This window comes from Phacochoerus africanus, chromosome 15 (genome assembly GCF_016906955.1).
Source record: "Phacochoerus africanus isolate WHEZ1 chromosome 15, ROS_Pafr_v1, whole genome shotgun sequence".
Lineage (NCBI taxonomy): Eukaryota > Metazoa > Chordata > Mammalia > Artiodactyla > Suidae > Phacochoerus > Phacochoerus africanus.
Window position 1 is genome coordinate 30998941 of NC_062558.1, and position 24154 is coordinate 31023094.

General features: G+C 55.5%; 2 protein-coding genes and 1 long non-coding RNA gene across 24 annotated transcripts in view; 1 reads left to right on the forward strand and 2 right to left on the reverse strand.

Moving 5' to 3' along the window:
* The first annotated feature begins 19 nt into the window (after positions 1-19).
* On the forward strand, positions 20-22045 carry RHOF (ras homolog family member F, filopodia associated). Of its 17 annotated transcripts, none has more exons than XM_047762855.1 (12): positions 20-212; positions 622-992; positions 1090-1242; positions 2059-2163; positions 2270-2306; positions 2507-2579; positions 4042-7481; positions 7912-10349; positions 10656-10743; positions 19277-19386; positions 19474-19608; positions 20524-22045. In XM_047762855.1, exons 8-12 carry the CDS (start codon positions 10212-10214, stop codon positions 20686-20688), a joined length of 636 nt encoding a protein of 211 aa, XP_047618811.1. In that variant the 5' UTR covers positions 20-212; positions 622-992; positions 1090-1242; positions 2059-2163; positions 2270-2306; positions 2507-2579; positions 4042-7481; positions 7912-10211; the 3' UTR covers positions 20689-22045. The 17 variants fall into 17 exon arrangements, with proteins under 17 accessions (XP_047618811.1, XP_047618817.1, XP_047618818.1 ...); XM_047762854.1 differs by lacking the exons at positions 20-212; positions 2270-2306 and having other exon boundaries at positions 673-992; positions 4042-4136; positions 7432-7481; positions 7912-8086; positions 8225-10349; XM_047762864.1 differs by lacking the exon at positions 20-212 and having other exon boundaries at positions 673-1242; positions 4042-4136; positions 4239-7481.
* The window catches only part of TMEM120B (transmembrane protein 120B), a 60803-nt gene continuing 48113 nt past the window's right edge, over positions 11465-24154 (reverse strand). For 3 of the 6 annotated variants that reach the window (XM_047762847.1, XM_047762846.1, XM_047762851.1), the window contains one exon: positions 20066-23637. In XM_047762847.1, coding sequence (XP_047618803.1) covers positions 23353-23637 — 285 coding nt within the window. In that variant the 3' untranslated portion in view covers positions 20066-23352. Of the gene's footprint in view, positions 13559-13911; positions 14359-14742; positions 14825-14957; positions 15043-20065; positions 23702-24154 lie in introns of those variants that run through there. The other 3 variants (XM_047762849.1, XM_047762848.1, XM_047762850.1) reach the window with 3 other exon arrangements.
* Positions 15653-16252, reverse strand: LOC125117087 (uncharacterized). Its single transcript, XR_007132464.1, has 2 exons — positions 15962-16252; positions 15653-15765 (listed from the first exon to the last, which is right to left on the reverse strand). It is a non-coding gene; the product is annotated as an uncharacterized LOC125117087 (long non-coding RNA).

Sequence of the window (24154 nt, forward strand, 5' to 3'; positions counted from 1 at the left end):
TCACTCGCGCGCTCCCACACTGCCTCCCCCCTCCCCGGGGGAAGGCCTTTTAATTTATTTATTCTGCTGGGACTTAGGTGGGGGGCTTGGCTGGCGGGGGAGGGGGTCTCCCCGGGCTCTACCTCCCGCGGCTGGGGCTACCCTCCGAGCTGCGGCCGCCTCGGCTTGCGCCTCGGACCTCCAAAACTGTTTGCAAACTGACAAGACCCGAGGTGGGAGCTCTGGGGAAAGGGCTGGGTTTTGGGGTGTGTGTGTGATTGTGTGTTTGGACGCTGGGAGCCGTGAGGAGAGGCAAGGCGGCTCCAAGACGAGTTGCAATCGAGGTATCTCGGCTCCGGCTTCCTCTTCTGCCCCGCGACCCCCTCCCCCCGGAGCTGAGCTGGGGAGGGGAAACCAGGATTTTAACCAAATTAGCATTCACATTCCTGGGAGGATGCAGCCCTTGCCTGGACCTGGGTGATAGAAGCATTTTTCTCTGTTTTTATTTTTGGAGAGGAGCGCCCTGTAATTGTCGAGAACACATGCTTCTCTCCCCGCGCCACCCCCCTTCCTCTAGCCACCAGCGGAGGAGAGAGTCCCCCTTTTTTGCATTTATCTTTCCTTCCCCTTTCTTTATTAAAGGTCCGGGAGTGGCGGCGGCCAATCAGCGTGCGGCTTCCATTTTGTGAGTTCAACTCCTAGGCTCCCGGGCTTCTCGAGGACGCTTTTGCAGCCCCCTCTGCCTTTCCTGTCGGGCGGCCGAGGCAGGGGAACCGCCTCGTTGGGGCTTCGTGGTGGTGTATTTCATATTGGGGCTCTTTTCGGGGTTTGTAATTTGGCAGTGGGTAGGTAATTGGCTAGAGCAGGGCGGCAGGGCGCGGCAGCCAATGAGCGCTCGGCTTCTATAGGGCTTGAGTTATTAGACGCTGATCTCAAAACATCCTTCATCAGACACCAAGGAGAGGCCAACAGATGAGGGGAGCCATTTTTCTGCAATGGAATTAAATGGCCAAGTGGGTTTTTCCTTTGTTGCAAATGGGGAATGTTTTTCCTTTGACTCCACCATCCAGTTCAGGACGCCTCAGTGTTGTGTTTAACATTTGTCAACAGGCTAAAGGATTCACAATTGGAAGAATGAAGAAGACTTTTTAAAAAGATCTGGATTTTTCCTTATGACTTGGAATCCATCTTTGTCTTGTATAACTAGGTCATAGCACACCATTAATGTCAGCAGTTAACAATTTTGAATTCCAAAAAACCTAAGTAAATGACATATTTATTTTTTTTCCTCTTTTTTCTTGGGTGGGTGGGGGGAGCTTGGAGCTGTCTTAATCTGTATTCTCTTGACTGAACAATAAATTTTTATATATATAGTTTCCTCTATTAAACACTTAAACCTGGCCATCTTATTAACTCCTTCTGCTCTCTCTTTAACAAGGTAATGTTTTAAATGTATAGTTTTAGGACTAGCGAAATGGCAGCAAAAAAAAAAAAATTGTGAGCAGTTGTTACTCTTTTGAGTTTTTAAAAACCTTTTACCTTGTAAGTACCCAATCCATTCTGTCCTTACGCCGCAGTGCAGTTTTCATGTTAATGTTGCTGAGATGTCCTTAATTTTCTGAACCTTCATCTGCATGTCTGTCTGTGTTGCTCTTGTCTAACATAAGCCAGTTAAAATGCTTTTAGACGTTTTTGCTTTTATAAAGCTAGGGTTTTAGCTTGAAGCTTTTGAAAATGTTTACAGCAATAAATGCTAGTCAGCTTTCTTCCCAGTAACATGTACACTTTCTTTGAAAGTCGATCTATTTGAAGAAAAACAGCTCTGTTTTTCTCGTCTTGGTAGGGGGGTGGGTGAGGGAAAGGAAGACCTCTTTGTGTAAAGAGACTAAAGCCGTCACAGGAAACTAGATTAAAACTGGAAAACAAGTCCTAGCTGGTTCAAGCCAAACACCATCCTTAACTCGGGGCTATTTTCTATGGTGGTTGGGATGGCCGGTGCGTCTTTTGCCTTTTGTTTGATTTGACTGTGTATTTTCGCCTTTTGTCTCTTAATGACGGTCACACCATTGCTATATCCAGAGCAGTAAACAGTCCTCAGCGAAGCCGCCTTTTGCCAACCCAACCCTGGAAAGTTTGCAGAAGTGGAAGGAGCAGAAAATGCCATGAGAGTGTAACTTTAAAAAGGTAACAATAACAAAAAAAAGACACCACCATTCCCCCAAATATTCGCAACTAAACAATCCCCCTAAAAGATATTTTTTACAATAACACCTCCAAAACCGCCGCCCAGCTTGATCTTCCAGACTCCTTGGCACCGGGCTGAGCGGGTAAGTAAAAAAAAAAAAAAAAAAGTGCCTTTTGCCCCTTCGAGGAAATTTTTTTTTTCCCCGAGCAGGCCATGGGCTGCAAATGTTTGGGACCTGAGGGGGGAGGTTTCTGGAGCTTCAGGTTTGGCAGCCGGATGGGGGGCGGGGGGGGGGGCGAGGAAGGAGGTCTCTCAGACCCTTTCGCCCCTTCTGTCCTGCAGGCGAGAGAAAGGTCTGTCTAGCGACCTCGGACATCCAAGGAGCCGCCTGCGCTCGTCCCCCTCGCTTTTCTAGGTCTGAGCCTTGGTGGGGAAAAGAAATTTAAGTGCTTTGGCTTGGGGGGGGGCTCAAAGCCGAGGATAACTCTCCTTCCGAGCCTAGGGCTTCTTTCCCTTTTGATTGTGGGAGTCTCGCCCTCTGAAGCCGGCTTTTCGGGGCTCCGGGGCGCGCCTGCGCTTCCTGAGCAAAAAAGGACAAAAGGCCGGCGTCCATGTTGGCACCATGACGCAGCATCTCCTGCAGCCCGAGCGCTGCTTGTCCTCTCGGTTGCGCTCGCTCCTCCCTCCCAAACACGAGTTTTATTTTCAGGTTCAGAGCAGAACGGCCGGCTGGGCTGGGGCCAGGGCCGGGGCCGGGCTGCGGGTGGCTAATGGCGGCCGTTCTCTTTCTTCCTCCTTCCCGGGTTGTCTTTGGGAATCCGGAGCTGGCGGTAGTCCCTCGGCCCCGCTGGGACCCGAGAGCCCCCAGGGCACAGCGCCCGGGGCCAGGGGCTGTTTGCAGAGGCCGTTTCGTGGACCGCGGGCCTGCGGGCGTCGCGAGTCGCGGCTCCTGCGCTCTCCTCCGCCAGGCGAGGCGGCAGACGGGCGCCATTTCGCGCGCCGCCCGCGGCTCGGGCGGTGGCTGCTGCCGCGCGCCTGGCGGGAGGAGGGAAGGAGGCGGCGGGGGAGGGGAGGCCGCCGCCGCTTGCGGGGACGCCCCTGGCTTGGGGAGGTCTCGACGACGGGAGCGGGCTCCGCAGCTTCCTCGGACCCGGCGCCCTACTCAGGGGCCCTCGCGGGCACGAGGAGGCCTGGCTCCCGCGCCGAGCCGCGGTACTTTTCCTCCTCCCTGTCGCGCGGGAGCCAGTAGCAAAGGGCCACGGGGCCAGTCCGGGCCTCGAGGCCGCCCCCTGACCCCGACCGGCTCCTCCAGAGGCCTCGGAATCCTTCCCTGCGGCCGGGCCCTGACCCCGGGCTGTCCCCGCTGCCCAATCCGGGCCTCGACGCCCACGCCTGGCTCCCAACCTCCCTTAATAGCCGAGGGGTAGGGGGGGTGTCCCCTTTGTCCCCACTTTGGGCGTTAGGCCCTCACGGAGTCTACCGACGTCCCGGCAGTCCAGGCACCGCGGCAACCCAGGGCTCGAAAGCCAGGGGTGGGGGTGGGAACCTGGGAACGCTGAGCGGGCTTTCCCCGGGATCCCCCGAGGCGGAGGGCTCTGGGGTAAACCCTCACTTCTCCGGCCCTTCGTGGGGGAGGGGATGCGGACGGGGCGGGCCTTTGGAAATGCAGATGAGTCGCCTCCTGCAGCTCGGCGCCCGGGCTGAACCTTCGTGACTCATCCACCTTCCCCCCGCCCCCCCCCCGCCCCGATTCATTCTACTCTAAGCTTAGCATCTGGAAAAGGGGGAGACATTTGTAAGTCTTCCCTTCCCTCTAGGGACCTTGTCCGGCTGGTGGCCATCGACTTCTTAAAACACTCGATTTTCTTCCCCTCTAGGCTCACGACCGGAGAAGAGGTATCCCCAACGTTGACCGTCTTTTTTCGGACAGCAGAAACAGGTCCAGTTTGACTCTGACAATCTTACCGCTAAGGTAGGTGTGAGCCCTTTCCCGGCCTGAGACGGAGATTTGGGGGGCTTTGGCCTGGCGCCCAGGGAGGGCGGGCATCCTAAACCCGCTCGTCTGGTTCTGCAGCCCCTCCCCCCCACAGATGTGTGGGATCGTGTGTGTGAAATCGACTGCCTGCTGGGCCTGCTTGGTCCATCCATCCCCGCCTGTCAGCTTCTGTTGTCAGGAGTTTGGGGCGTGCAATTCTCTGCCGTATTTAGCAGCATAGGAGAGGCTGCACTTGCAAGTATTTCCCAGTTGTGTGTTTTGTGGTGGGGGGAGGGCCCTGAATGCCTCTTCTGAAAGGCACAGTCGGCTGCCAGGAAACCCGGCTGAGCACTGGCCCTCCCTTCCGGCCCTCAGTGGGGCGTGTGGGGTGACTGTATGAGCTGGCCTCTTCTCTGATGTCTGGCTGCTAGGGAGGTGAACAACAGAAGAACCTGAGATCTGGGCCAGTTTCCTATAAGAAAGAGGCCTCATGACTCTTCCCTTTCCAGGGAATTCCCATAATTCTGCTTCATCCCCTGCCCCCCAAAACCCTGTTTCTAGAATTGGACAAACCCAGATTTGAAACTGGGCTAGCCATTTTACCTATGACCTTATGTAAGTTGCAGTCTCTGAGCCCAAGTTTCCTTCTTTGCACAAATGGGATAGTGATTCTTGAAGTCGAGTGTGCATCCGATTCATGAGAATCAGCTCCAAGGCCCGGTCCCCAAGTTTCTGATTCAATAGGTGGGGTCTGAGAACTTGCATTTCTAACAAGTTCCCAGGTGATGCTGAAGCTGTGCTGTGGAGACACATTTTGAGGACCTTTGAGCTAGGTAACACCTTGAAGCCCCCAAGCTCATTGGCTTGGGGCAGAGTGGCCTGTTTTGTAGTAACTGTCACCGCCTCCTTATTCTCCTAACACAAGCCGACTGTGTACAGTTTCCCATCCTCTTTATCTCCAGGAAGCGCCACAGCTGGAGATAGTACGGCCCTTGATCTCTGACCCCTTCTCTCTGTGATTACCTTGGTGAACCATTTGGGTCCGGGTGCTGCCAATTGCACTCCTCCCCCATTTGAGCCCAGGCTTGGCTTCCAAGTCTGATCAGCCCTGTTCTCTTTAACCCCACCCCTCAGCGTAGGGGCTAAACTGCGTATTGGGGGAGCCATAGGGCTTGATCTGGAGATTCCATTGGGGGCATCTTGGTGCTTAACGAAGGGAGGCTCTAGGTTCGGCAGCTGTGGGCTTGACTCTCTGCTGTGCTGGTGACCTTGGGCGAGTCCTCTGTGTAAAGCGATGATAATGAAGTCTGTTGTAAAGGGTGGAGGATTAAGTGCGATTAAGGGAGCTGGCCTCACGTTCAGGCTTCACACTAGTTGGCTTCCATTCGGTGTGGCTGGTGGGGGCTGGACTTCTTTCAAGCTCCTCCCTGACCTGCCCACCCCAAGCACGTGGCAAAGCCTCAGGGCAAAGGGGAAAATTGACTTTACAGGCTGGGAGCCAGCCCGGTTTTTTCCTCTAGTATCTGAGTTGGGAAGGTGGCCTTTCCCCATTTTCACAGGCTGTTCCATGAGAGGTCATGATTTGGGGTCCCCCCCCACCCGGAGAGTAGAAGTGACTCACCCAAGGTCACGAGGCCACCACTGGCAGGCAGCCAGGATGGGATTCCAGGTGTCTTGACTTCCAGCCCAGTGCCTGTGTCCATGGTCCCGCTCGGCCCAGCTGTCTAAGTTATTTTGGGCTCCCTCTCACGCCAGCTGTCTGCTGGCATCACTGCCCAAGAGCTGGAAAAGCTATCTGGTTGAAAGTAACCAGCGTGGTGCTTTTGGCTCCTTCTTGCTGGCCATGCCTTGGCTCCGTGGAGGTCTCCAGTCCCAGATAAGCTGGGTTTGGTATCCTGTCCTTTGCTGGGGGGTAAGGGGTACAGCCCACCAGACTCCCTCCCTCTACCCAGTGTGAGCACTTTGTAAAAGCTGGTGAGGCTCACATAATAATGAGCCCCATGAGCCTCTTCCCTCCTTCCACACTTGCCTCAATCCTGCAGTTTAACTTCGGCTTTGCCATTGACGAGTTCATTCAACCCCCTGGATCTGCCCCTGTTGACTTCTGCCACCTGAGGTTGTCCTACATCCCTTCTTAAAGAGTCTTTAGGGCTCTGTAGGGTAGGAGTCTGCCTACTCTGGGCACTGGACAGTTAAAGTGATTTCCCTCCCAGCAGCAGCCTGGAGGGCTACAGCCAGTTTCTCCACTCCCGCCCTCAGACCAATTAGGGAGCAGTTAGGTGCTCAGCTGTGGTCTGGGTGTTTCCTGGAAGGGAGCGGTGCCCCCACAACCTGCACCGCCTTCATGCTTCCTTTCCTCTTTCACCCCCTCTTTCTGATTTCTTTGTCCCCCACGCCAGTATCACCTCTGTGGAGAGAGGGGCGGGGCAGCCTATCTGTCCTCCTTGGGCCCAGAGGGTGGCTCCGCCCTGATCACCCAGTGAGCTCGGGGCGGGGCTGCTCCTGGCGCCCAGCTGGTGGAGCCTGCCCTGAGAGGGCCACGCCAGCGGAAGGGCTGGGGAGGTGGCTGGACCTGCCTTACGACTGGCCGCCTGGGTCCCGCCCCTTCCGGCCCATCTTCCGTGGCCTGGAATCCGACCTTTTGGACCCTGTGTGTGAAGACTCAGCCTCTGCCTGGACTGTGGAGATGGGCAGCCCATCATCTCAGAGGCCGCCTGGGTCCCGTATTGTCTCCAGCTGGTTGGTGACCTAGGCAGTTTCCCACCCCTCCAAGAGTCATGGTCTCCCCCATATTAGCCAGGAAGAGGGAGTTGCTGGATAACCTTTTAGCTGTTCCCCAGTATGGCTTTGTGCAGGCAGCTTTTTGTACTCCAGCAGTGACTCCCCGACCCCACCACCAAGTGCTGAGGCCTGGAGGGAATCTTGAACAGGGATAGATAACCTTGACAGCACTCCCTGCCAGGGCCACACAGGGCCACCTCCCATCTCTGGGACCTCAGAGGAAGGTTCAGTTTCTGTCTCACATGAGGTGGATGATATCCCAGAGTGTTCTGATGCTCCTGGGAAGCAGAAGCCTCAAGCATTGATGTTGGTTTCCCCATCCTAATTTATACTGGCCAGACTTTGCCCTGACAAGACAGAAGTGGACCTGCCCATAATAGAGCCCAGGCCTAAATTTATTTGTTCATTCCCATAAATGTCACCTGCCAGCTCTCCTAGGCTTCTGTGTCTAAATAGCTCTGTGGCAAGCTCGAATTTAAAGATGCTTTCTTACCCTCCTAAATCTCTCCAGGAATTCCTGGTGAATAGAGGAATGACACCGGTCCTCAGAACATCTCACAGGTAAGAAGAGAGCAGGGCTTCCAGAATGTGTGGGCGTTCCCAGTGCCTCAGCTGGCCTGCCTGGCCCAGCGCCTCTGTGGAAGCTCTGAGCAGTTGGCCTGGCTGCTGGATATTTTTAGCTACAGATCCAGCCCCTACACCACCACAGGAGCCAGGTCCAAATCCAACATGCTCCAGGCCGGGTGGGGTTGGGGCTCTGCCAGCCTCTTGGCCAGGCAGGGGTGGGTGGGCAGGCTGGGCCCAGCATCAGCTGTCCTGCCTGGACCTGGGCCGGGCTGAGAAGACTCCCTTTTCTTCTTCCTCTTTCTCTTGGTTTTGTGTAAGTCATTTGTTCTGGCATAAGTTGAAATCTATTTCTCAAGACGGGAAAAGTGGAAACTGAGATCTGAGGATTTTGAGGAAAGTCAAGAGCCTTCCCCTCCCCCCACAGGCTGGAGTGAATGACACAGTTTGCTTAGAGTGGGGTGACCCTTCTAAGTGAAATCTCCCAAGGTTCCTCCAGGTGAGGCAGTCTCACTCTCCCAGCCACTCCCTGAGCTTCAGGGTCCCTGATGCGGGGCAAGCCTGAGGCAGCCAAAGGGAAGAGGCTTGTGCCTGGCTCAAAGGTAAGTGCTTCCCCCCTCCCTCCAAGCCCTCTTCCATCCTCTCCCTCCCTAAGTGATGCCCCCCCCCTCCACCCCAGTGGTCCTGCGGAATCTCACTTCTGACATGTATTTGGACCTGTTTCCCTCCTCTTTTGCTAGCCTCCAGCTGCCACTGTGCACCCCAGCCCTGTCCCAGCCTCACCAGCCAATCACAGCTCCTCCCTGGTCATGGGAAAAGCTTTGTCTGGGCTTCTCTCCTGTTAAGAGCCTCTGTCCAGCACCCCTCTTGAGCCTGGCAACCAGGCCTCCACGATCTAACCCTGGTTACTAACTTGACAATCATGTCTGGCCTCCCTCCCCAGCCACTGCCAAACCTGATACGATGTCTAGCCACCATACACTTACCCAGGCTGGGTACCCATCCTACTTCTGCTGGCCTTTCCTGCCAAGCTTGGTTCATGTGCTGCCTGCCTCTCAACCTTCTCTGAACCCTAGAGGCTTTGGTGTCTAAATTGTTCACATCTCAGAACGCTCCCCGCAAGACTGAGTTCCTCAGAGGCAGGAACACAATTCCCTCTCAATAAACTTGTGCTGCAAAAAAGGAATGAATGGATGGCTGTTAATTCGTCTAGGAGTGCTTGACCCAGCAAATGTCTTCTGGCCCAGGGACAGGAAAAGGCTTTCCACTTAACTACCTTGAGCTGGCCCTTCTCTTCCCAGCGCTGGGCTCTTTGGGGACTTCCAGGGGTGGTCGCTGCTGCCATCTGGTGATCAGATCATGCCTTGCAGCTGTTGAAAACCTCCACCTGGCATTTATGGAACTGCCAGGTTGGCAGTTTCCCTTCCGTAGTAGAGTTTACCTGATCCTTGTTGAGAACTTGGAAGTGGGGAATCTTCCAGGTGAAGTGGGGGCAAGAAGATCCTGAGTGCTGCCAGCCCTTCCCTGAGGGAACTACTAGCGGTCCTACCCAGCTGGGAAAGACCTCTCTCACCTAGCCATGTCTGGGTACTTGCTTGGCATGTACTTGCTCCAGGGGTTCCCTCTGCCACTCCTGACCTCTGGGCAAAAGACAGCCCGAGGTCGCAAGGAGGTAAGGGTTGGAAGGCAGGGGTGATCTCAGCCAGCCACCCTGAGAGTACCTGTCCAGGGCCAAGGCTCAATAAATAGCTTTGGTGAGGAGTTGGGAGGGATGGGGAGAGAGCTTGGGATGAAGGATGTGCGTGGCTGCTGGCTGGAGAACACAAATTTCTTGGTGGGAGAGGGGTTGTTAGTCTCCAAAGTGGGCAGAACAGGGCCCAGCTGATCTCAACTAGATCTACCCTCGCTTTCCCCGTTCCCTCCTCGACGGAGTCTTGCTTGGTTCACGGTTCTGGGCCTTGCTAGAAAGAGGCTTCAGCTTGCGTGGTTTGGGGCCAACCCTCGAAAGGGTATTGTTCTGGGGCCGCTCACCTGTTTCCAAATTCGCGGCGCCGAGGCAATCGCCCGGCAGAGGGCGCCAGACCTCCACCTTTGGGGGCGGAGTGATAGGTAAGCGTAACTGCTAATCCCCGCACACAAGCAGGCATCTGGTGGGCAGACACGACCTCCATACCCTGATCTTCCCTGGCACCGCCGACGCTACTTTCTTGGGGGAGAGGTCAGAGCGGATTTCCCCTAGGCCACCCAGTTGGGGCGGGGCAAAACTGAGAGCTTGAGATCTAGACTCCTCGAACCCGCTGGGAGACAATCCGCCAATCAAAGGGTCCCTGTCGGATTGGAGGAGGCCGAGTCGGCCTATCAGAGGGTCCGTGCCCGAAGACAGTTTGCCAATCAAAGGTGCTGGGTAGGGAGGAATGGAAACGTCGTATCTTGCCGGTTGGGGGCGCGCCGTGACTAGTGGGGGAGGAAATAGGAGCTGCGCTTGCGGCTGAGCGCTTTTTCAGTTGCCTCAGTTTCCCTGGGAATGAAAAGTGAAGACTGGCCTGAGACCCTAGCAGGAAGGAAACAGGCTGGGAGGTCGACCCGGTTGACTGCCTGGCGGAGGTGGTGTCTTTTTTCCGAGGGCGGGGCTCATTTTAGCCCCGCCTCCGGACCCGCCCCCGCTTCGTTCGCTCAACCCCAGCGCTCTTCCCTGCGCGCTGCCGCCAGTGCTGCCGGCTGTCGGCTATGGACACCCCTGGGGCCCCGGCCCCGACCGCCGCGCCAGGCCCGGGCCGGAAGGAGCTGAAGATTGTGATCGTGGGCGATGGCGGCTGCGGCAAGACTTCATTGCTCATGGTGTACAGCCAGGGCTCCTTCCCCGAGGTGAGGCCCGCCCCGGGGTGGGGGGGAAGACTGGAGGCAGGTAGGTTAGGGGCGGTGGGGATGGACTTGGGACCACTGGGGACGAGGAACGGTCTTCAGCTTGCGCCCCGGGTCCAGGTCCTCAGCATCCTGCGCACGGAGAAGCGGCTGTCACCCCGGGGCGCCCCCTCGGGAATTCCAGAGCCTAGCAAAGAGATGTCTGGGCCCAGCAGAATGAGGGGATGAAGGTGGAGGATGGGGGTCCAGTTGGGCCCTGGGCTCCCGTCGCACCCCTTAAGAACCACAACCCGACCCCTCCTCCGACAGCACTATGCCCCATCCGTGTTCGAGAAGTACACAGCCAGAGTGACGGTGGGCAGCAAGGAAGTGACCCTGAACCTCTACGACACTGCCGGTGAGTGCGCCTGCGCAGCCGGGGTCCTAGGGTCTGCCGGAAGGGTTTCCCCTGACGGGCATCCCCCACGGAACGTCCCCGCCCTCCAGCCTCTCTGGGGCTCTGACATCTTGTCACTCCTGGAGGCCGCGGAGGGGCGCTGGCTGGGAGCCAGCTGACCACCGCCTAGCTGGGTGGTGCTGGAGGCCGAGTATTTGGAGGAGGTGAGCTCCCGGGGCACCTCCTAGTGCTGATGTCCTCCTGGGAGCTCACAGCTTCGTTCCTCTCCTGTGGTTCTAGAAAGCCGTGGGCTTTGCTTCTGCTTACCAAAGTTTCAGGATTTTGTGTGTTACATGCTGTGATCTCTTAAGATTCCGTGGGCTTCAGATTTGAGTCCCCTGGTGCGTACGATTCAGTGGGCTGCATTTCTGGGTCCTATGTTCCAGAATACTCTGTGACTCCAGGATTCTGTGGCCAGCAGTCCTGAGGCTCCAGGGCCCTATGGGTATAAATTCTGAATCTCGTGTTTCTGGGATTCCATGGGCATGGATCTGGAACTCTGTGATCTACAATTTTGAGCCTGTGATTCTAGAATTCTGTGGCTACAGTTCTGTTTCTTCTTGGTTCCCTGGAAAGGAATCAGGCCCTGAAGAAGGATCAGACGGGGGGGGGGGGGGGGGGGGGGGGGGGGGCAAAATAAGGCTCTCTGCCACCTGCAGCTCCTAAGGCAAGTGTATTTATGCTAATTGCGGCACAGTCATTATCCTTCCTATTGTTGGGGGATGGGTGGGAAGAGCATGGCCAATGGAAGGATTTGGGTACCTAGTACCCTGGGGGAGCTTCCATGCTGCCCTGACTCCCTTCTTGGCTGAATCAACACTAGGGAGCAAAGGTCAGGATTCCCAGCTGGGGCCTCACCCAGCCTCTGTGACTTAGTGTTTAGTGACCTGTGTGGAACCATGTCATCAGGTGCTCCTTGCCCTGTTAGCCAGGCCTTGTATGTTGGAGGTGAAGTCTTCTGACTGGCCTTGGATGGGGCTAAAATCCAGGATCACCTCCCCCCCACCCCACCCGCACAAGGCTGCCCGTCGTATCTCTCATTCCACCCCAGAGATGATGGGGAAAGGGGCTCTCCCTGCCCCACCTCCATTCCTGACTTTGTAGGGGTGTGTCCCCCAACTACAATGGCCTCTAGGGACCCTCTCTTGTTGGATGAGGGCCCTGCAGGGCTGGCCCCAGACCAGGACCAGGCCTCCAGCCTTATGGACTGGGAAAGCCAAAGGCTTCTGAGGAATTCCCAGGGCGTGGCCACAAGAGCAGTAAAAATTGTGGCATCTGGAATGCTTTTAGTTTCACATGTTCCTTGTCCCAGACCCAAGTAGGGGCAGGTTCATTAACCCCACTTTGTGGGTGGGGTGCTGGTAGAGTAGGGAGAGTCGGAGCGAAGCTTTTAGTTTCTCCTCAGTCCTCTGCCCTCACATCCCCGGGGTTCACTGTTCACTGCAGCTTCCTTCATCAGACCGAGTGCATGGACCACTTCTGGTTTTTCTGGCCTCACTCAGAGAAAGACACTCAAAGAACTTATCAGGGTAGATTGTCCTGTGGAGGTTCTGGGAAGGATTTTCACTAACAGCCACAGTGGGAGGGATAGGGGAAGTCCTTCCCAAGTCATCAGAAGCAGAGACCACCGGGGGCCATGATGACCCTGCCTACAACTTCCTGCCACATGCTTCGGAGTCAGTCCTGGGCTTTAAAGCCAGCCCCCTTGGCTGTGTCACTGGGGACACCTGGGCCTCAGTTTCCTTCTCTGTAATCAGGGCTAAAATAGTCATGAGGATTAAATCAGATTCTTGTGATGTACAGCACTTAGGTCAGGGCCTGGCTCTTGGAAGGGACTAAGTGCCATCACTGTGATTTTAACTCCCTGCCCCACTGCCATTCAGGCCCAGGCCCGAGCCCACGCCTGTTCTTCTGAACCCTGGCCTACCAAGCTCTGTGCCAGTCTCCACCCCTGCTTTCCCAGCGGGACCATTCCAGGCAGCAGAAAAGCAGAGCTGGGGTTCAAACCTCTTGGTGGAGTCAGTCCCAGAGGGAGCAGACCAGCCTCACAGTCAGCAGGACAGCCCAGGAGGGGTGCTCTGAGGGGAGAGACATGGCTGCTCCATCAGGGGTATCTGCTGTGACTGAGAAAGTCTCACTGTGGGGAGGAGCTGAAGGAAAGCCTGGGTCATTCTTCTTCCATCCGCCAGTACCAGCATGGCTGGTCCTAGAGCGAGGCTTGTGTAATGAATGAGTGAGGAAGAAGCCTGGGTGCAGAGACAACCCTGGAGAAGGTCCTTTGTGATAAAGATGATGAGTCTCATCTCTCCCTCTGGGGTGGACAGATACTAGGAGACAGTGGCAGGAAGGATGGCCAGGTGACCAACTAGAGAAAGACAGAGACTAAGAGAGTGAAGGCAGAGACCAAGATGGAGATGAGTCTAGTAAAGGTTGTTGTAGAAAGTACTAGAACCTGATGGGCTAAAACCTATGGTGGGGGGCACGAGGTGGGGGCAGGGGAGCATCCCTCCAACCAACCAATGGTGCCCAGGCCTCTGGGATGCTGAATTTCTCCACACCCAGGACCTTGGCTGCAGGGGTCTGTGTGGGAGGACAGTCTGGCCACTTGTCTCCATCCTGCGGAAGCAGTTACAGACACTGCAGCAGCGGCGGGAGGGTGGATGGAGGGGTGACGGAGCTCTCAGTGCTCAGAGGTGAAGAGGGGCAGGGGCTGTGAGCACCCATTGCCTTAGCAGTTCATCTGCCGGCAGGAAGCTGCGGTGAAGTCTGACGTTTCCTGGGCAGAGAGGGGGAGGCGGGATGTGAAGACACCAACAAGAGACAGAGCTGTCTGGGCCCTGGGGTGGGGCCCAGGGTTGGGGCCTCACAGGATGGAGTGGGGTTGCACTGGGAGGTGGCGAGCTGTGGTCCCCTTCCCAGCCTGAGGTGGGAGCAGTAGGAAAAATGGGGGGCAAAGCAGTTGCTCAGACCGGAATCAGGGACAAGAGGGGTGTCTAGGAGCCAGGAGCCCTGGGGCTGGGGAGCTGATGCTGCTGGTCTGTCAGAGCCAGGCTGCCCCAGCCCCAGCTACTCCCATCTCCAGGGAGGAAATGCAGGTGGGTGGGCCCCAGTAGCACTAGTAAAAGCGGGTTCCCCTTCTGGCAGCTTCCCTTTCTCACACTGCCTGCACCCCTCCCCTGACCAATGCCCCAGCTGAAGCTGGGAACAATGTGCCCTGCGGATGTCCTCTGGGATATTTGGGGACCACTGCGGCCCCTCCTCAACCAAGCCCCAGGCCTTAGAGACCCTGCCCCTGGCAAGATGACTGCCCTGGCAGAGTTTCCCACAAAGGAAATACCCTCGCGTGAGGCAGGGCCTCACTTCCTCCCGCCCCACAGCACCACCAGCCTCAGGAAGATGGTCGGCTTCAAGGGGAGCCACGCCCCAGAAGGTCTTTCCTCGCCAGAAGCAAATGCATCCTTTTGCACATAACTCGGGAGTCTTTTTAACCTTTGGAGCCCACTCACCTGCAGAGACCAGAGTGGGAGCCCTGTTCACCTCTGGGGAGATCACTTGCCCCTTTAAACCTTGGCATCACTGTGGGTAAATGAGGGTAATCTTATCACCTTGTGGCTGGTAGGCCCCCTGAAGCTTGTGGGTCCAAAGACGTGGGGTTAGAATTCCCGCCTCCCCCCAGGACTCCTGTCCCTTGGGAGTTTCTATTTCAGTGGTAACCACAGGCCCTCACCTTTGCCAGGGATTGCTCAGCCACAAGGTTCTTTACTTTCAATACCAAGGGCAGGGTTATTAGCCCCTTTTCCAGATAAGGAACCTGAGGCCCAGGGAGGGAAGGGGCAGGAATAAGGAACATGAGTCTGAGGGGAGCCTGGCTGTCCTGGACTCCCAGGGGAGGGGCGTGACACTAGACACTAGATGTCCCTCTGGGAGACAGAAGCTCAGCAGCACTGGGAAGTCCATTACCTGCAGGCTGGCTCCCTGTGTGGAGGCTCCTACTGGATCCTGGAGAAAGCTGAGCTGGGCACAGTCAGGCTAAGAAGGCAGCCTAGAGGAGGAGTTGGGGTCAGGGCTGCTCCCCATCCTCTCCCAGAGTCCCTCCCTCTCTTAAGATTCCCGTCCTAGCACCTTTTCCTCACTGGGTCAGGGCTGGGGCTTGCAGGGTGAGAATAGCTCCCTACCCTCTGGTCCTCTGTGCTTTAGGAAGCTTCCTTTGGCTGTGTGCATTGGGCAAGTCACTTCACCTCTCTGCTTCAGTTTCTGTGTCTGTAAATTGGGGATGACAATAGTCACAAGTGAGGAGTCATACTAAGGAGGAGACTATGCAGGTAAAGGGCTTCAAATGGGGCCTGGCATGTGATGAGCGAGCACTGCTGAGAAATATCTTTGATGTTAGCTGTTTTCATTATTATTATCCTTGTTATTTGGCCGTGCCATGGCATGCAGAAGTTCCCAGGCCAGGGTTCAAATCTGCAGCCACAGCACTGACAACACCAGGTCCTTAATATGCTGAGCCAACAGGGAACTCTTTATTTTATTATTAAGGCTCACCTGCCTCTCACATATCCATTTCACATATGAGGAAACTGAGGTCTAGAGGTTAATTCCCAATTGGGCAGGCTTCCTGAGAGGACTGGTGCTTTTAGAGTGGCTGAGCAGGCAGCTGACCTTGGAGCTGGGGACAGAGTTGGTGCTTCAGCTCCCAGGGTGCCTGTCTATGACCTTGAAAAACCCCTAGCCACGTGAGCTCCTAACAGGAAGAACTTGCCCCGCCCAGCCTCCCTCCCAGGACTGCTACTTAAATTATGGGGACGTGAACTACCCTTGCGAACCTGCAAGCCAGAGAGATGATCACTACACTTTATTCACCCACTAATTAGTTTGTTCATTAGTTCCCCAAATGTTTATTAAGCTTGCCGGTATCCCAGGCGATGTAACAGTGACCAGTACAGACAAAGATGACCCCTGTCCTCAGGGTCTTACGTGTCCCTGGGGAAACAACAAAAATACATGTACATATAGTGATGTCAAGTAGTGACAGTAGCTAGGAAGAAAAAGCCACAGTTGGTCATGGGACAGTCTGCAAAGGAGGCTCTTGTTTCAGAGCAGTCAGGAAAGTTCTCTTGGAAGAGGAGACATTTCTACAGAGACTTGAAGGGAAGAAGGGAGTGAGCCATGCTTTTACCTGGAAAGAGCCTTCTAGAAGAGGGACCAGCAAGGGAGAGGTCCTGAGCTAGGAGCAGGCTTGGTCTGACTTCCTGCTTCAGCTGCAGCCTGACTTCTGCCTCCTGATCAGCCCTGCTGAAGTCATCACAGGCCCCAATTGCTAAACCCAGTGGTGCATCTCAGCCCTTATCTCCACTGCATCTGCCAAGAGTTGAACAATTTCAAAACAGCCCACCAGCCGATGGTGCCTACCAGGTGCCAGGAATGAATTTTTTTCTTTTAGGTCCACCCCTGGAGCATATGGAAGTTCCCAGACTAGAAGCTGAATTGGAGCTGCAGCTGCCACAGCCACGCCATATCTGAGCCATGTCTGTGACCTACGTATGCCACAGCTCATGGCAAAGTCAGATTCTTAACCCACTGAGCAAGGCCAGGGATCGAACCCACATCCTCATGGATACTAGTCAGGCTTGTTACTGCTGAGCCATGATGGGAACTCCAGGAATGATTTTTAAGGACAGACATAGACCCTGCCCTCAGCATGCTTACAGGCAGGCAGGCAGTGAACATGAAGGTGTATGAGTGCAGATTAGGGGACAAACGGGACAGACTTGGCGTGTCGAGGGAAGGCCTCTCTAAGGAATCAGCCGGCAAGACGAGGGAAGACGTCAGAGTGCAGTAGCCCCACTTGACAACTGCTTGTCATCTCCTGTCATGTTTCTTCAAGGGAATCAGAATGGACATGAGACCAGAATTATGAGCTGCATCATCACATTGTAGACACCCAGTGAGTGAGGGGGAAGGAGGGAGGGGATGACGTCAAGGCTGGTGGGCGCTAGGGTCCTGTGGACCACTAGTAGATGCTTGGATTTTCCACAAAGGGCAGGAGGGAGCCATTGAAGGTGTTTCAGTTGAGGGGAGAGGGACATGATTTTATTTGTGTTTTAAGATCCATCCAGCTGCCAGGATTGAGGGGCAGTGGGAGACCAGGGAGGAGGTGGCACAGGAGACCAATGGTGGCTTGGGTGAGGATGGCGCCCTGCAGTCCAAGAGAATTTTCTGCAACGATGGAAATGTTCTGCCCCTGCAGTGCCCATTACGGTGGCCACTAGCCCCGTGTGACAGTCAGTCACTTCAGTGTAGCCAGTGCAATGGAGAACCTGAATTTTTAATGTTAATTAAGTTAAATAGTCACATGGGGCTAAGTGACCCTATCAGATAGTCCAGGTCTAGAAAGATGTAGACAAAGGTTAGGAGAGGGGACAGTCTGGGGACATGTGTGGCAAGGGGAGGAGATGGGCTGAAGTAACATGTTGAGCTGGCTCTCCACCATCTTACAAGGATTTTTCCAGCTTTGTAGAAATGAGGGCAGGAGGGCCTGAGTCTGCTGGGCCCCCCTTCTCCAGGGTGGAGGGGACTTTGGTTGAATGACAGCGTGGTCACTGCACACTCTCAGGAATCCCTGGGTTGAAGGGGAGCAAGTGCAAAAGGAGGTGGTGGCAGGGGTCTAAGAGCAGGGCATGGCCTTCTGTGCTCCCTGGAGAGGCCCCTTGACCTTCCCCCCCCCCCCGGCTTTTTAGAGCCACACCCCCAGCATATGGAAGTTCCCAGGCCAGGGGTCAAATTGGAGCTACAGCTGCTGGCCTACACCGCAGCCACAGCAACATGGGATCTGAGCCGTGTCTGCAACCTACACCACAGCTCAGGCAATGCCAGATCCTTAACCCACTGAGCAAGGCCAGGGATCAAACTCACGTCCTCATGGATAATAGTTGGGTTCGTTGGAGTTCCCGTCGTGGCGCAGTGGTTAACGAATCCGACTAGGAACCATGAGGTTGCGGGTTCGGTCCCTGCCCTTGCTCAGTGGGTTAAGGATCCGGCGTTGCCGTGAGCTGTGGTGTAGGTTGCAGACACGGCTCGGATCCCGCGTTGCTGTGGCTCTGGCGTAGGCTGGCGGCTACGGCTCCGATTCGACCCCTAGCCTGGGAACCTCCATATGCCGCCGGAGCGGCCCAAAGAAATAGCAAAAAAAAGCCAAAAAAAAAATAGTTGGGTTCGTTAACTGCTGAGCCATGAAGGGAACTCCGAGGCCACTTGTCCTGAGAAGTCTTTGGCAGGAGGAGGTAGAGGACAGGCTGGCACCACCCTGGCAACCATAGTCTAGAGTGAGGGGTGGCAGATTCTTGGGCTCCAAGTTCCATGTTCCCCGGAAGGAAGTCACTGCCTGAGCCTTTCTGTGGAGGTGGCTGGGGGTTGCCTGTGGGCCTGAAAGGCTCTCATTTCTCACTGTGGGAATTTTTCAAAAATACTGGGGCATGGCAACCACATGCAGGGCATAATCCTGAGCCTGCTTCTGGACTGGGGGAAAAATAGTCCAGGCCCTTATTGGTGAAATCTAAATACAGCCTGTATTAGATTGGACTAGAAGAGTACAGTGTCAGTGCTGGTTTCTGAGTTTGATATTTGGACTGAGGTAGGTGAGAAGACGTCCTTGTTCTTAGAAAAACTACATGGGAACTCTCCTGAGCAGTTAAGAAGTAAAAGGTCTGCAATCACTTCTCACATGGTTCCAAGTGTTTACATACAGATAAAGCAAGTGGGCAAAACGTAAAGCCTCAGTGAACCTGAATAAGGGAGTTCTTTGCACTCTTCTTTGCTGTTTTTCTGTAGATTTGAAATTGTCAATCAAAAATTACTAAGAACATTAAAAAAAAAAAAAAAACCACGCCCAGCCTTGGGTTCTGATTCAGTTGGTGCTGGGAGGGGCCGAGTATCAGAATTGTTCATTTCTCCCACGTGAGGCAGCATGTGGACCTGGGCGGGCAAATGCTTGTTGCCTCCAGCAGTCCTCCCACCCCACTAGGCCAGAACAGCAGGAGTTCAACCATGCACCTCTCAGTCCAGGTTCCGGGGCACCCTTCACAGTTAACTGCAATGTCCTGGGCCCACCCAGCCCCTCTGGTCTGAATCTTCGGGGAGGGAGGGATTTGACTTCAGAATCTGAGCTTTTAAACTGAGCTCCAGGGCACGGATGGGAGGGCGAGGATTGTCACGGCCATGATTGCTAGTGGTTCTCCCAGCACTTACCCTGCAGTCTGTCCCATCTCTGAGCCCCGCGTGGCTTTTATTTTGTGTAATCTCTGCTACCACCAGGACTGTAGGCTTCCACTTCTGTGTTACAGATGAGGAAACCAAGGCCTAGAGACACAGAGTGGCTTGCCCAGGAAAACCCAACCCCTCCCTTGCCCCTCTGAGCTCAGACAGGGGACTCAGGTGAAGTCAAGGGTACCTCCCTGACCACCGTCCCCACCCCACCCCCACTGTCTGGTTTCAGGGCAGGAAGATTATGACCGGCTACGGCCCCTGTCCTACCAGAACACCCACCTCGTGCTCATCTGCTACGATGTCATGAACCCCACCAGCTATGACAACGTTCTCATCAAGGTGAGGCCCACCTCCCAGCCCACCAGCCCGTGGAAAAGGGGCCACAGATGGGGCCCCAACCCTGATGCCCAGCCTCTCCTTCTGCAGTGGTTCCCTGAGGTCACACATTTCTGCCGTGGGACCCCCACGGTGCTCATCGGCTGCAAGACAGACCTGAGGAAGGACAAGGAACAGCTGCGCAAGCTCCGGGCAGCTCAGCTGGAGCCCATCACCTACATGCAGGTGGGCCAGGGGCCCCTCCTCTACCCTACCCCACCCCACTGCCAGGAGCCCAGGTACTTGGGCACAGCTATGGCCAAAAAGCTTCCCAGGCCTTTGACCTCTGCACCTGGGGTGCCTTAATGGCCCTTGGGGGCCTGAAGTCAACAGGATTCTAAGAATAATAATTTTTAAATATTAATATTGCTAGCCCACTTGTCTGAGCACTTTATATTACTTATTTAATCCTTATAACCTTGAGGCAAGTACTGTTAGCTTTCTCTGTTTTACAGAGAGACCAAGACTCAGAGAGGTTAAGTAGCTTGCCTAGGGTCACAAAGCTAACCTTAAGTAGACCCATCCCAGTCACTCTGACCGCAGAACCTGGGCTCTTAACCACCATCCTGTTCCATCTCCTAGGGGCCTGACCAAACCCTGCAGCCTTCTGGGTGAAGCCTGGGAGAATAAAAAGAACACAACGGAAAGCTAATAAAGTTTAATAAAAAGGAATAGGCATTAATAAATGTGTTAGAATTTTTTTTTTTTAAACTCTAATAGCTCAGGTGCCTAAATTGTGCTTTTGAGAAGAGCAGAGAGAGAGGCATGTAGGAACTGTCTCAAGGACTTCAGCTCTCCTCACAGACCTGGTAGACACAACAGACCACCTCAGTTCTTGGCTGAAGTCAGCCCCTGGCCCTGGCCAAGGTTGGGGAGAGTGAGAGCCTGGGGTGGAGGCCAGGATGGGCTTTTCCCAGCAGCTGCAGCCTGTGGTTGACACCAAACTGGCCCTTATGTTTCATGTGCACACACTGAGGGGGAGGAGCTGGCCCTGGGATGGGGGGGGCACACCCAGAAAGCCCCTAAATCCCTGAGCAGGCCTCGCAGGAGGCGCCCCATGCTCCAGGCCCCTTTTCTAATCCTGGCCCCTCCCCCACCCAGGGCCAGAGTGCCTGCGAGCAGATCCGAGCTGCCCTCTACCTGGAATGTTCTGCCAAGTTTCGAGAGAACGTGGAGGACGTCTTCCGAGAGGCCGCCAAGGTTGCCCTCGGTGCTCTGAAGAAAGCACAGCGGCAGAAACAACTCCGGCTGTGCCTGCTGCTTTGACACATCCTGGCGGGGCACACGGCCCTCAGGATTGAACTGACAGGGCCCGGGTCCCCAGGCCCAGACTGCTTCCCAGACTCTGCCCCCTCCCCAGCTCTGGAAGAGCACTTGGAATCTGGTGTCTCCAGTGCCTGGTGTCTGGAGCCTGTGGTTAGGTCCTTAGAACTTTCTGGAACTCTCTCCTTTCCCAGCTGGGGCTCTGGCCATGAGCCCCACTCTGGACTCATGGGAGCTGTGGCCTGTGTGGTGGTGATGGGTAAGGAGGCTGGACTCCGAGTCCCTCTGTACCCTGGAACCAGCTCTTGTCCCCAGGACTCAGGAGTGCCCGCATCACAACCTCCCCCTGGCTGTGTGTCCCCCTCTGCACACGCAGTAGGTCCTCAAAGGCTATGCCTGAAGTGAAAAATGACGTCTGGTATGTGGGTGAATGAGAAACTTGGCAGCATTCCACATGGCCCCCAAGTGCTTTCCCAAGTCACCCACCTCCCTGGACTCCTGAGATAGGCATGGCTGCATCCTTCAGCTTCTGGCTTCCTCCTCCTAGGAGTCCAGGCTACCTCCATGATGGGACTGGGGCCTATCAGAAGAACACAGGCACCAGCCCCCTCCTGCCCTTCCTCCTCCACGCCTCACAGAAGACTTCAGTCTCAGCCTTTGGCTTGGCTACCACTCTCCAGAGCTGGGCATATACAAAGGCAAGAGGAACTTCCCGAAGAGCAAAAAGTATTTCCTGGACCGTCCACCTGACCCCTGCTCAGCGTCTCCTCCCCTGCAACCCCTCTTCTCCAACTACTTGCCAGATGAAAAGGGACATCAGCTCCAAGTGATCTTGGGCAAGTCAGGCTCTCTAGGACAGTTTCCCTACCTGCAGCAGGACGGCACTGGCTCATTAACTAGTCATCAAGCTCTCCACTGTCCCTCCCAGGCTCCACTTCTGTCAAGATGGGGAGATCTGAAACCAAGGCCATCCTGGCGCCCTTCGTTAACAGACTTGATCAACACCCAGCACACATTCTCTGAATCTCCTGAAAGGTCTGAGGTCAGGGGCCCAGGAGTTTTTAAACAAGTGCCCCAGGTGATCCTGATGCCCCAGAGATTGAGGGCTGGTGGCTGCCGAGTTAGCTCAGGAATCAGTGCTAAGAGGAGGTAATGGCTTCAGGGGCTCCTGCCTCAGCCCCTCCTTTGCCCAGTGCATTGGTCCACTGGGCCTGAGAAAGAGACTTCCAAAGTCCAGCCCACCCTACCTAGGTTCCCCAAGGCCTTGCAGACAAACAGTAGTCTAGGACAGAGGTCCACAAACGACTGTGGGCCAAATCTGGCCACCTATTTTTGTAAATAAAAGTTTTATTGAAACACAGCCACGCCCATTCATTCATGTGTTGGCTGCTTTTGCCCTACAACTGCAGGTTAGAGTAGTGTGACAGACCATGCGGCCCTTTACAGAAAAAGTTTGCCCAGTTTCTAGTCTGGGGCAAACCCAAGTGCCTAAAGGACCAGATGGGAGACCCAAATGAGTGAAAGAGGGCAGGGATAAAAGGGAGTGGTGGGGCCTGTGGCAAGCCAGAAAGCAAGCACCCCATCCTGGACATGGCAGCTCAGCCCAGGCAAATGCTGCCCTACGGGAATGTTGCTAGATCTTTCCATTTCTCTAGGGAAAGCAGAAATGTGGATTTTCATGTGGAATCATACAGGGGGGAGGGGAAATTTCATATTAAAAAAATTTAAACTCCTTTGAGGGCCGAAGCATGACACTGGGCGCCATCTGTGAACTCAGGTCAAAGGGGATTTCTAGGCAAGTCATTAAGAGCAGCTGAGGCCCATGTGAGAAGCAGCAAAAAATGCAACCAAACCTGTTGGCGTCTTCACCCTCCTCACGAATACAGAACCTAACATGAAGTGACCAGCAGCCCTACCCTGGCCTCCAGAGTGCGGTCTCCTCCAAGTGAGCCTGCTCTGACTCCCCCCACATTCCAGAACCTCTGAGGGGAAGGGAGGCAGCCAAAGCATGGATGACTTACACACCAGCTGAGTCCTAACCAGTGCTGAGGGTCTTGGTCCCACTCCTTGAGGACTCACTGCAAGAATTAGGGAAGGCGGGCTGAGGAGCAGGGGTCAGGAAACCCCATAAGGGTCGTTGCGGACTGGGGGCCGGGCGGGGGGGCCCGCCCTCAAACCGGCCACACGATGGTGCAAGGGCGCCCTCTGGTGGTGCCCCTCAACCCTCCCGCCTCAGGCCAGGCCCCGGGCTTCAGGAGGTCACAGCCGTTTTCCCCAGGAGGCCAGCGCGGGAGGCTCAGGAAGCACAAAGAGCACGAAGCACAGACTGACAGGGGTTCTCTGAGAACCTGAATGTCCCCGCTGCGGAGGAAGGCTGGGAGCTTACAGCAGAAGCGGTGCGCCCCAGGGAAGGAGGCTCCACAGGACCCTGAGGGGCTTCCTTTTGCCCCCCAGGGGGTCCCGTAAGTAGCAGGTCAGTGGAGAACCAGCCCCAGCGAGGCATGTCCAGTGCCCAACCTGAGGGGTTCACATGACAGGATGGGGGACATAGGGGCTCCCTGAGGCTTAGCCTCCCCCCTGCCCCAGGAAGACTGACCCAGTCTCGCTGAGCAGCGGGTAAGGAAGGCCACAGTGTCTAGGGAAGGGGCGAGGCCAATATTAAATATGTCATAAATAGGGAGGCTGGGGTGGGCTAATTCTGAGCCCACAGGCTGGGGTCACATTCCTCTCGTCCAGCTGGGGACCAGGGCCGAGGCCCTGCTCCCAGCAATGCCCCTGGCCCCTGAGGTCACTGCTGCCAGTGGCCACTGGCACTGGTGGGGAGGATATCCGGCAGCGAGGATGCCACTTGGGAGTCCCCCGCTGTCTCAAAGTCCAGGGGCACTGGGGGCGACCCCATTGCTTATGGCTTCTTGGCCTTGCTTCTGTTCTCCTGGAGTTTGGTGTGCACGACTTTGAGTGTGGTCAGGAAATTGCCGAGGAAGAGAATGAGGAACGTGAGCGCCAACACGAACACCTGGGTGGGGGGCGTGTAGAGAAGGGGAGCGCCCAGGGCAGGAGGGGGAAGGTGAGGCAGGGAGCAGAAGGGAAAGAAGGAAAAGGCCCTGCTGGCTCTGATCAGATCTCCTTGCTGAAATGCCCACTGTGGCCCCCTCAGAACCCCATTAGCACAAGCTACTCTGCCAGCAGAAGGCAGAGATTCAGGGAAACTGAGTGAATCGTGTGAATCCTTGGGGTCAGGCAGTGTCCTGGGGGCTCCTCCCTCAGCCCCCTGCAAGCTCTAACCTTGAGTTCCTCCGGACCTCTGAGAGGCTCCCTGGTCTCCCCCAGTTCCCTCCCCATGGTCTCCCAGGCCCCACTAGCAACAAACTGGACAGCAGACAAAGGGGTAGAGGGCGGTGGATTACATGGAATTCTTTCCGAAGTGTCCCCAACCTTCCCCAGGACCTCCCCCCATCCCAATACACAC

Excerpts from the sequence above, each read along its gene's own strand:
- RHOF (XM_047762855.1), top strand. The coding sequence starts at position 10,212 with ATGGACACCCCTGGGGCCCCGGCCCCGACCGCCGCGCCAGGCCCGGGC. Across the intron at positions 10,350-10,655 it reads GCCAGGGCTCCTTCCCCGAG|CACTATGCCCCATCCGTGTT; the intron begins GTGAGGCCCGCC and ends CTCCTCCGACAG. Across the intron at positions 10,744-19,276 it reads GAACCTCTACGACACTGCCG|GGCAGGAAGATTATGACCGG; the intron begins GTGAGTGCGCCT and ends GTCTGGTTTCAG.